At 50.8% G+C, this 12057-nt stretch overlaps 2 protein-coding genes across 2 annotated transcripts in view; one reads left to right on the top strand and one right to left on the bottom strand.

Annotated features, from left to right (window-relative positions):
* LOC106815836 overlaps positions 1-1367 on the bottom strand; it is a 12115-nt gene extending 10748 nt beyond the window's left edge. The window contains exon 1 of the mRNA XM_014820354.1: positions 1257-1367. The gene's annotated coding sequence lies outside the window, so the exon portion shown is untranslated. The remainder of the gene's footprint in view (positions 1-1256) is intronic.
* Positions 1368-1486: 119 nt separating this feature from the next.
* On the top strand, positions 1487-11066 carry LOC106815835 (histone deacetylase 4-like). The gene is made up of 3 exons (XM_014820352.1): positions 1487-1721; positions 1977-2083; positions 7184-11066. The coding sequence occupies exon 3, from the start codon at positions 7569-7571 to the stop codon at positions 10554-10556; it is 2988 nt and encodes a 995-aa protein (XP_014675838.1). The 5' UTR covers positions 1487-1721; positions 1977-2083; positions 7184-7568; the 3' UTR covers positions 10557-11066.
* The last annotated feature ends 991 nt before the right edge of the window (positions 11067-12057 follow it).

Here is a 12057-nt window from a genome sequence, read left to right as displayed (position 1 = left end):
ACGGTACCCCCATGCATAGGTCAATGCTGCCGCACATCCGCAAAGAAGTGCCTAGAATCTTTAAGTATATACAGTTTACATTGCTTCTAGATATCTAACTGAATAAAAATAGTCCACTTTCCACATTCCACTTTCCAATAGTCGACTCCACATGAAAAGTAACTAATTCAGTTAACAGCTTTGATTACGTGCGTGTCAGGTGTCACTGGTCGTGCCCTCACTCCCCACGATAACACCTGCGATATAAAAACGTGGATTGTTATGCGGGCTGCACTACATGCCGGCCGCAATCGATTTCTTAGACCGCCGCGAGTTTTTGTTCGTGTGGCGAATCATGCGTTGAGGGAGTTCATGCAGCTCTAGAAGGTTTGGATACCCCGTCTACGTTGAGGAACGGGTCGTATTATGCGCTCCCGTTTACAAGTCTGTATTTTTTTCGCTGCTGTGCGGCGATTATCTAGTCGCCCCACCGGACCAGCTGACACGAGCAAGCAGTCGCCCGGTAGATTTTCTAATCGCCACTGGCGACTGGGCGACCGCTAGTTTCTCACGCTGTTAGTTAATAGAATTTTCTCCACATTTCCAGACTTTTTTGTAGCATAATGTTAACAAATGAAACATTATTAGCATGAATTATTTAGGATAATGGGCAAGAAATATGTAATTGTAAAACTTAAATAATAAATAATCCCAAGCAGGGTACTCCACCTAGATTGATTCACGTTAGCATCATGGTACTACTAGTAGTAGTAAGCTAGTAGTAGCAGTATCATTGCCTATAACCCAACCAGGCTGTGTGACTAACGTCAATACACAGGTATTCTAACCCTAGCAATACCGTTTCTTGGAGCTACATTGCCTACAGAGGTTGTACTAGTACTACAGTACAGTACAGTAGGCCTAGTCGCCATCAATATTAACTAACGCAAACTTTCATTCACAAAATCCACTCAAACGACGAAAACAACCGATTTTTTTGTTTAACAATCACCTGCTAGGAGTTGTTTTCGATAGATTTAATCGCGTCGGCTGTGGTCATCTCGGCCCGGGTCTTCGCGGGATCCCATCCGGGCGTGCCGACACAACGTTCTGTCGCTGGCGCCGAAACCGCAGACGGCCGATCAGCGTTACGTCGCTTCCACCATCACGATCGTCTGCGAGCAGTAAACAATGAGTCGAAACACTATCGCACATCTAGCGGCTCAGCGCCTACGATTGTATGACCAATAGCGGGGTATACGCACAAACATACTCACCGTGAGTGAATATACACTGTAAATATTTATCGTTAGTTGCTATTTCGTGCATTAAACGCTGACTATCACAAGAGTTGAAACTTCCAATCACGTCAAGTGAACAGCGACATTCCTGAAACATCTGCGCATCGAATAGGGGGCGCCACCGACCGTGGCAAGCAGCCATCAGCAGTCGACGATCCTGTTTGCATCGTGAGAGAGTTTCTCTGTGATTCCCCATGTAGGGGTCATCGCTTCTCTTGATCGTAACACATTTGTGGATACGTCGCGCAAGTAGAGAGAATATTCCGTCGCAGTTATCGTGATCTTCAACGCAGACGATGTTGTGACGCCAGATATCGTCTGCCGTGCGTGTGTGTCGTGATTACATCACTCAGCAGGGAGTGGACGAGCAGCGAATATAGGCCTAATCAACTCGGATTTCCATCTACGCAGATAACAAGGAATACGTCCGCTACGCTGTGTGTATGTGTGCGCGCGCGCCTTTGTGTGTGTGTGTGTGTGCGTGCGTGCGTGCGTGTGTGTGTGCTTGCGTGCGCGCGTGTGTGTGCGTGTGTGCGCGCGTGCGTGCTTGCGTGCGTGTACGTGCGCGTGTGTGTGTGTGTGTGTGTGATGCACATGCGGCCCTGCACGCGATAACAGTGGTTGTTGTTATTGTTGTCGTATGTCCGTCTCCGATGATAGCGTTCTGAGTGACACGTACCGCGCATTTGTTTGCAGTGCCGGCGGCATTGTCGCCTACTTGTTCTCGGATCTTCGTGTTCATGTGTTGGCGCGGTGGATTCTGCAATCGTACCAGGAAGAGCTCGTCGTTACACGTGTACAGTGTACGTATGTGACGTTAGTAGCGTAGCTTTCCGCTTATATTCATTGCGTGATTTTCACTGTCTGGGGGATTATGTATGGGGCGTACGCAGCGTAGTGCAGAGAGACAGCATCCGTTAGGCTTTTCTTTTTTCCAGTGAGGAGTTGTTTACCGCAGATGGGAGAGTTATTAGTGGTGCAATAAGATTTATTATACATTATTTTTATTTTTACTGATTTGTTGGAACTGCCAGTGGTAGATTACAGTGTGCAGCTTGTGTATATCTCTGGTGATACATACATCATGTCCACGTATTGACTGTTATTAGCTCATGTGACATAGTCAGATGCAGCTTGTAGAATCGCATGAGCGTGCGTCCGTCAACAGTTGGGCACAAATCTAAACGGCTCGACGTACGGTCACGATATTCGGAACGTGGGGGGGTATTCCGAAAACGAGTTGGGATGTCGAAGCTGGGGTCAAAGGTCAAAGGTCAAGAGGTGTAAAAAAAAGGGGAACATTCCCTCCTTAACTTAAGGTATAGGGAGGAAATGCAGAATTGCGGCACAAATCTAAACGGCTCAACCTAGGCTCGTGATAGTCGGTGTATAGCATCATGGTAGGAAAAGCCATCACTGCCTAAATTGGAGGTCACAGGTCAAAGGGCAGTGGGGGAAAGGTCAGATATCAGACATTTCCTGAGGACGTGGCCTAACGGACAGAGTGAAAAACTTTTTCGTTTCAGCACTGACCTACCATTTTTATAAATTTATTAAAAGAACCATGAAATGTGCTTTCCACTGACATGCGAAGAGTAAGTGTCTGATAACCTTTTGACCCCAAGAGGAGGGTTAAACATGGATTCCTGAACTGCCTCAATGATGTCACAGTGTTCTCATATTCATGGCACATCCATAATCTGGAAAGCCAATATGCCTCGATAGCCGAACGGCTACAGCATAGGATTCTAGCTCAAAGGTCATTGGATCGAATCCCATCAGATTTTTTATTATTTACCTGTTTTCTGTATTTTTCTAACTTTATCCATTTAACTATTTCTTTCCAATTAAGGTAAAATATTGACATGATTTTTTTACAACAATTTCATAACAACAAATAATTTTTACAACAATTAAATAAAAATAATAATAAATAGGGTTAGGGTTAGGGTTAGGGTCACAATGCACCATAAAACAGGAGTTTCAGGCATGCGATTTGTATCAACCAATGGGATTTGGGAGGTATGCAGAATGCAGAAGGTTGCTGAAATGATGTGTACGCAACTGCGTATCTGCATATCTGCTCCTAACAAAGGTGTCACTACGCAAGACTTAAATGTTACGTTTATATTTATAACCGTAGCAACAGACCTCAGATGAGCCCAGACGCTCTGCGGCTCTTGTATTGGTATAATCTACTGTAGTTGGGGAAAATTCTCATGCTTTCCCTAAATTTGGTAGATTCTGCCATGCTTGGACACTGGCGGTGAGAAAGTTGTATGCGCATATTCAGGGTGCGAAATTAACGGGAGTCCGGAGTCAAATACTCCCTGATTTACTGTCGGACTCCCTGATTTGACATATATGCAGGAGTCCGTGTGACTCCCTGAAAATTTTGCCATACTAACTAGTTCGTTCTGGAGCATGGCCTCGCGGAATTACTGTATTTTTTCAGCTAATGTCCAAAGATAATTTGGCAGACGTGTAACTGCATGAATCTTAAAAATAAGCACATGCGTTACTGTTAATATCTTTAATTTTGAACTTCAGACTGCGGACTCCCTTATTTTGGTGCGGACTCCCTCTGTTTGAGGGTAGCCCGGAGTCCGTTGGACTCTCTTGTTCAAAAGCTAATTTCTACCTCTGCATATTCATATCAGTGGCGTATCCAGAAATGGATGCACAGGGGGGTGATATGTACATGGGCTGCCTAATTAAGGGGGGCTGCTTAAATAAAAATATTTAAGCCATTTTCCTGCAATCTAAAGCAAAATGTGGGCCATATTCTGATGTCTGATGACACTATCTGAACCCTAAACTCAAACGCACAATTTAGGATTTAACACACTTCATTTTTTTTCTGGGCCTGCTAACGGGGGTGGGGGGGGGGCGTACGCCGACTCCGCCCTATGCTGGATACACCACTGCATATTGTTTTAAGTAAAGTACCATCATTAAATAATTGATATTATTATCATCATTATTATAAAAAATATCTAAAATATTGCATATTTAACTAAAATCCAGTTGCATGTACTGAAACTAGTCTGTATGGAGAAAAAATCTGATGTATGCAATACTGTTTCAAATACATCATTTAAAAAAGAATGACCATGGTATGAGAGTACATTCGTGCTCTATACTGTGCTTGTTTGTTTTGTAAATTGTAGATGCAAAACTGGATAGATTAGTGAATTGAGATATTGTTACTTTATATCTGAAACCTTCAACACAGGAAAAAGATCAGATCATGAGACAGAGTGACTTCACTGTGCTGTAGAACCTTCGTTCATACGTCATCTTTTAATTATCATTATCATCCTAACCCTTATCTAAATAGTAATAATAATGGATTTTGGCGTGGGTTCATGTAGACTTGACCCGTAATGTGCATTGAAAATGTTGTTGCCTCTATAGCTCAGTGGAAAATTTTACATGTTACTTGTACAACTACAAGTAAAGACGTACTATGAGTCTATGACTTTTATCTATGATGACAGTGCATACATGAGGGGCGGGATTAGGCAAGGTATATGGTTAGGTTAGGATAAGGTTAGGGTTAATTATTATTTATGATTATGATTCGGAAAGGCTAGGGTTATAGTTATGCTCAGGAGTTAAAATAACAAATGTCAAAATATCAAATGTCAATGTCATATCATGTCAAATAACCCCCGTTATGATGTAGGCCTATGTAGCTGTGAGGGGTCTTAAACTAGTATTGAACTGATCTGCTTTCATATGAGAGCTATCATCTTGATTTAACAGATATAGATATGAGTATATTTGTGTCTTTTATATATTGTTGCATTAGCGTGCAATGAGTGCATATATCTCGTATCTCTGTATCACGATTCACAGTTAGGTTTGTCTTTGCAAAGTATATGGACACTCTGATATATGTGAGTGAAGTGACTTGACAAAAATTGTCCTTCCGCTATCGCTTAAATCTGTGTTTGATTAAGCATTATGTCATTTTGCTATCTCTTCTGGTTTTCGAGATCATGCATTTGAAAACATTTTGGACTTCTGTAAAAAGAATGTTAGATTAAACTAGGCGTCGAAAGACTGTAAGTAAATTTGAAAGTGTGGAAACGTGTTATAACGAAACTCTATCGGAACTCTATCAGTCCTCAATGTTATCTGCTGTCATAAATAGCTTCCCCTGCCGTGCGTGCCGCCCAGACCTCTTTGCCTTGCTCGCTATTATCTGCATAAACAGGGTTCATTGTTGATTCTTTCGATAAAATGAGGTTAAAGTATTCAGCTTATTGATCTGTAGTCAAGCAAGACTGCGATAGTGGGGTTTTCCGTTCTCCGCCCATGAACTGGGGCAATGCATTTGCTGGCGAGCGACGCGTGTGCAACGAGATATGATTTTTTCGCTCTCAAACATTTTTTCTGAATGTTAAATACGTTGCGCATCGAGTGAGAACGGCGCGGCTGCTGCTGCTGCTGTCGCTGTCGCTCCCTGTGTCGCCGCTAATTGCCGTGTTTGTGAGTGACATTGCTGTAATGATGGCAGGCAGACTTAGTAGTAGGGGACCAGGGGTGCGATAATTCATCGATATATCAATGTATTTGAACCGTGTCGATACAGGTGTCGATACGCTTGATTATTCACGATACGCGTATCGATACTTTACTGACAAAAATCTGTGTCATTTAGTAGTATATAGTTTCCTCCAAAAATCAAATATATAAATTACATAATTCACAAAAGTCAATTGCATAGCCATTGTTTACCACGATACTGATTTGTAAGCGTTCGCATGGTTGGTATAATTTGGTAGGTAGTATCTCTTGCATGTATCACGACGTTTTTTCTCATCATCGTCACCACAAAATACTAGCTGTTGCATTTCCTAAATAAAAAAGGCTCACGAACCGAGGTTTACTATTGTATAATGAACAACAAATTCACTCCTGTTCAGTGCAGGCTGCCACGTTGGTGTTTAAAACAGTTTTACACTTGCTTCAGGGAAGTAATTGGCGCCATCTATTAGGCACGTTTTTAAAACACATGTTACAATAATCTATACGTATCGTGTCGTGAAGGCTGTATCGTGCTACCGATCGTATCGTAGGCTACCCGTGTCGTCCCACCCTCACTTATTACAAGGTGCAAAATTAACGGGAGTCCGGAGTCAAATAATCCCTGATTTACTGTCCGACTCCCTGATTTGACATATATGCAGGAGTCGGTGTGACTCCCTGAAAATTCTGCCATACTAACTAGTTCGTTCAGGAGCACGGCCTCGCGGAATTAAAAAGAAATTATATATTTTTTCAGCTAATGTCCAAAGAAAATTTGACAGACATGCAACCGCATGAATCTTAAAAATAAGCATGTGTTATTGTTTTAATATCTTTAATTTTGAACCCCAGACTGCGGAATCCCTCATTTTGCTGCGGACTCCATCTTTTTGAGGGTCGGGAGTCCGTTGGACTCCTGTGTTCAAAAGTTAATTTCTACTAGTGTTGTCAATCGGTTGTAATTTCGTAATCGATCATCGGTTGGACCCAAGTAACCGATGATCGGTTACAATCGGTTACTCGGGGTTTTGAATGCCTGCGTGTGCGTAACGTCGTGTGCATGTACGTGTGTGCATGTATGTGATTGTTTAGCCCTGTTTACTGTTTGTTTTGCACTGTTTACTACTGTGTGTATAATACATGTACTGATTCTCATGACTTTTCCAAGTTTTTTTTTTTCGATTAAATCGATTATGGATTTTGATAACCAAGCGCTTGGTTCGAGCCACTGTTCAACCGATGTTCGAGTATAATCGATGATCGTGACATCACTAATTTCTACCCCTGCTTATTAGGTGTTTCAGCTTTCTCTTCTTTCGTAAGATGGCAGAATTGATTTTCTCAGTCGAGTTTTTGTTCTCTTACAGGTGCCCGTGAAATGAGCACAGAGTGACAGAGAGGACTGCCAGCCTAGCGTCAGTGAATCTTGAATCGCCGTGAATCGGATTAGTGACGATCGTGTCTGTCTGTGCGAGACCGAACACAGCGGACGAGCGCGATGGAGCAAACGTGTCGATAACCTCAATCGAAAGCCGAGAAGACATCTGCCGCCAGGTGGCGCTCTCGACACGGACATCCTTGCCGCGGTTTCGGAACGCGGACCTCTCCACGCGGGACGCCGTCCGCGTCCGTCGTCGTGGCAACAGTAGTCGTCTCTGCCGAGAAGCTGCGGAGCGCGGGGATGCGGCCCAGTGGCCGCACCACGCCAGTGTGAGCAGCAGCAGGAGGAGTCGGAAGGAAGAGGAGGACAAGATGGCCGACCAGCAGCAGCAGCAGCAGCAGGCGTTCAGCCTGAAGCAGCAGCAGCAGCTGCAGCAGCACATGCTGCTGCAGCAGTTCGAGGCTCACCGCGCAGAGCTGGCGAAGGCGCACGAGGCTGAGCTCGCAGAGACGCTACAGACGCAGCAACAGCTGCTCCTCGCGCAGGAAGCCAACTTCTTCGAGCAGCAGCAGAAGCTGGCGGAGGAGAAGCGCCGCGTCGAGGCCGAGGAGGAGAAGCTGGAGCGCATCAAGCACAAGGGCAAGCACGAGCAGTCAGCGGTCGCCTCCAGCGAGGTCAAGCAACGGCTCCAGGAATTCGTGCTCAGCAAGCGACAGCGCGACATGAGCCACAGCCAGTCGGCGCTGCGCAGCTGGGCGCACGATGCGGCGGCGGCGGGGGGCGACACCACGGGCGGCGGAGGCGGCGGGGGGCACCACATGGGGCTGTCGCCGCCGTACAAGCACCCACTGCTTGGCCGCTACGACAGCGACTTCCCGCTGCGCAAGACGGCGTCCGAGCCGAACCTGAAGGTGCGCTCGATCCTCAAGCACAAGGTGATCGAGCGCCGCAACAGCCCGCTGCTGACGCGCCGCAAGGCCATGGCGCCGACGAAACGCAAAGCGCAGCTGGCATTGGACGCCGACGGCGCGGCGAGCGTCGACTCGGAGCCGAGCTCGCCCGTCCAGAACAGCGATATGCGCGCCTCACCCAGCAGCGTCTGCTCACTAGAGGGCGACACCGGCGGCGGCGGCGGCGGGGCATACGTCGGGCGGCTCCCGCTCGACGTGATGCGCAGCATGGGTGTGAAGCAGACGCAGATCAACGACGCGCTGTACGCATCGCCGTCGCTCCCCAACATCTCGCTCGGCCGTCCGCATTCGTCGACGTCGCCGTGCGGGGGCGCCACCGGCGGCGGCGAGGCCGACACGGAAGCGGACGTGCGCGCGATGGCAGCGGCGCGCTACGGCATGCCGCTCACGTCGCACGTGCTTCCCGGCGCGTGGCCCTACTACCCGCCGTCGATGCCACTCATTGAAGGCGAGACGACATCACCCCCGACATCGCCCGCCACGTACTCGCCGCTCAGCCCGCCGCTGATCGTGGACGCGGCGCTCACGCGGCAGGCGCGTCTCCAGCGCTCCGGCCTCAAGCCGCTGTCACGCACACATTCCGCGCCGCTGCCGCTGCAGCACCCGCTGCTTCAGCAGCAGCAGGACCTGCTGCTGCAGCGTGAGCACTACTTGCAGGAGAAGGCCTACTACGACCAGCAGCAGCTGCTGAAGCGGCAGCAGATACGCCAGGCAATCCTCTCACGCTGCAACGCCAAGAAGGCAGCGGAAGCGGACGACGACTGCTCCGCCGTGGGGCGCCACGAGCGCCAGAACGACACCATCCACGAGGAGGTGGAGTCGATGAGCGTCGACCGCGGCAGCGTAGATGGCGCCACGTTCGCGAGCGCCGCGGGCGACGTGCTCAACTTTGCGTACGACCTCGCGTCGGTCGGCCCGCCGATCCCGAAGCCGGTCACGCGCGCTTTCTCGAGCCCGCTCGCCGCGTTCAACACGTCCATCGCCGAGGAGGCGCCGCCGCCGCCGCAGTACCGCTTTACGACGGGACTCACGTACGACAGCCTGATGCTGAAGCACCAGTGCACGTGTGGCAACTACTCGCACCACCCGGAGCACGGTGGCCGCCTGCAGAGCATCTGGGCGCGGCTGCAGGAGACGGGGCTGGCAGCACGCTGCGAGCGCGTGCGGGCGCGCAAGGCCACCCTCGACGAGATCCAGACGTGCCACACGGAGGCGCACGCGCTCTTCTTCGGCACGAGTCCGCTCAACCGGCAGAAGATCGACCCGCATAAGCTCGCCGAGCTCCCGATCAAGAACTTTGTGATAATGCCGTGCGGCGGTCTTGGCGTCGACTCGGACACGAGCTGGAACGAGCTTCACACGGGCGCGGCTGCGCGCATGGCCGCCGGCTGCGTCATCGAACTCGCGATGCGGGTCGGCGCGAACGAGGTGCGGAACGGCTTCGCGATCGTGCGTCCGCCGGGCCACCACGCCGAGGCGCAGCAGGCGATGGGCTTCTGTTTCTTCAACAATGTCGTTATCGCGGCGCGCGCGCTCCGCTCGCGCGCGAAACTCGAGAAGGTGCTCGTGCTCGACTGGGACATCCACCACGGCAACGGCACGCAACAGATGACGTATGCCGACCCGCACGTGCTCTACATCTCGTTGCATCGCCACGACAACGGCAACTTCTTCCCGGGCACAGGCGCGCCGCACGAGGTTGGCGTCGACGACGGCGTTGGATTCAACGTGAATATCGCCTTCTCCGGCGCGCTCGCGCCGCCCATGTCCGACGCGGAGTACCTCGCCGCGTTCCGCACCGTCATCATGCCAATCGCGCGCGAGTTTGATCCTGAGGTCGTGCTCGTCTCCGGCGGGTTCGACGCGACGGCGGGCCACCCGCCGCAGCTCGGCGGCTACGAGGTTTCGGCGGCGATGTTCGGCCACCTGACTCGCGAAGTGATGACGCTCGCGCGTGGACGCGTCGTGATCGTGCTCGAGGGTGGCTACAATCTCCCGACGATATGCGACGCGGCGGAGGAGTGCGTGCGCGTGCTGCTCGGCGACGCGCCGTCGCCGCTGCGCGAGGGCGAGCTCACGCGGCCGCCGAACAACAGCTGCCAGGAAGCGCTGGCGGCGGCAATGACCGTGCAGGCGCCGCACTGGCCGTCGATCAAGCGCTGGGCGGGCACGATCGGTTTCACGCACCACGAGGCGGAGGCGTTTGAACGCGAGGAGGCCGAGACGGTGTCGGCGTTTGCGTCGCTGTCCATGGTGCAGGCCGGCGGTCACTCGCCGCTCATGCGCAGTAATGGAGCCGTGAACACGCTGCTTCTCATCCCCGAGAAACCGATGGAGGAGGACGACGTGCAGATCATCTCCAACCGCAGCGACGGCGGCAAGATGTGACATCGCCGCGAGGACGACGACGTGATCTGTCATGATGCGGGACGTCTGTCACGATGCAGGACGTCTGTCATGATGCGCGACATGATCTGTCATGCTGCAGGACGTCTGTCACGATGCAGGACGTATGTCATGATACAAACGTCTGTCACGATATGGGAGATCTGTCACGACGCGGGACGTATATGTCATGATACAGAAAGTCTGTCACGACCCGGAACGGCTGTCATGATGTGGGACGTCTATCATGATGTGGAACGTCTGTCATGATGTGGGATGTCTGTCCCAAGTTTCGTACAGTATGACGCGGGACTGCCGTCACATCGCTTAGTACAGGATGACAATCAATTGTTGTCATATTGAGGGACTGTTGTCACATCATATGTGACAGGATGAAGTGGGACTGTTGTCGTGTCCTGTGGAGCACAGGACGACACGTGACACGGCGAATGAGACGGCGACTTCCCAGCCTCGCACGCACCCCTGTGTCAGCATCATGTGATACATTTTAGAGAGATAGAGAGAGAGAGATTTCCAAGTGTTGACAGACCCGGCTGAATGCTGCAGTGACGGCGCAGTGGGCTTGTGCTTTTGATACACGATTTTCTCAGTATGTTTTTTGCCGCGCTGCCTTGATGCGGCGCCACGCCTTCCTTAACGACGGCAGGAGCGTTTGCCTCCTTCACAGACGCCTAGCAGCTGAACTGATGTAACCACACCGGTGAAAAATTATGGACGCGGCACGCGCCGTTGCCATTGGTACGGACCGAGTGTTTTCAACTACATGTACTTTATCCTGATCCGGAGAAAGAGGGAGGGGCGGAAAAGTGTGGAAGAAGACTGAGAGAGAAGTCCGGTGCTGCTTCAGTGGTCTCATCCTGACCTGTAGCTGTTATTTCTGGCTACCTCAGCAGGAATCAATTTAAGGTGAGTGTGAATGTGATAGGTAACTGTCAATGTGTTCGTGTGTGTGTGTGCATGCACGAGTGGTGTGTGCGCGTGTGTGTGTGTGTGTGTGTGTGCGTGCGTGCGTGCGTGCGTGTGTGCGCGTGTACGTGCACGTGTGGTGTGGGCGTGTGTGTGTGCGTGTGCGTTTGTCTGCGCGCACACGTGTACAGCAAGAGGGTGTGACTGACACGTACATGTAGTTACGGTTGTGAGACACGCTTGGTCAAACTGCAGACACTCACACAGGGATGAGGGATCATGCTGCGTGCAGGGATGAGGGATGCTGCGCGCATGGATGAGGGATGCTGCGTGCAGGGATGAGGGATGCTGCGTGCAGGGATGAGGGATGCTGCGCGCATGGATGAGGGATGCTGCGTGCAGGGATGAGGGATGCTGAGTGCAGGGATGAGGGATGCTGCGTGCAGGGATGAGTGATGCTGCGTGCAGGGATGAGTGATGCTGCGTGCAGGGATGAGGGATGCTGCGTGCAGGGATGAGGGATGCTGCGTGCAGGGATGAGGGATGCTGCGTGCAGGGATGAGGGATGCTGCGTGCA

This window comes from Priapulus caudatus, unplaced genomic scaffold (assembly GCF_000485595.1).
Source record: "Priapulus caudatus unplaced genomic scaffold, Priapulus_caudatus-5.0.1 Scaffold1214, whole genome shotgun sequence".
NCBI classification, from domain to species: Eukaryota; Metazoa; Priapulida; class Priapulimorpha; order Priapulimorphida; family Priapulidae; genus Priapulus; species Priapulus caudatus.
Note: the sequence above shows the minus strand (reverse complement) of the source record. Positions and strands in the feature narration are given on the sequence as shown.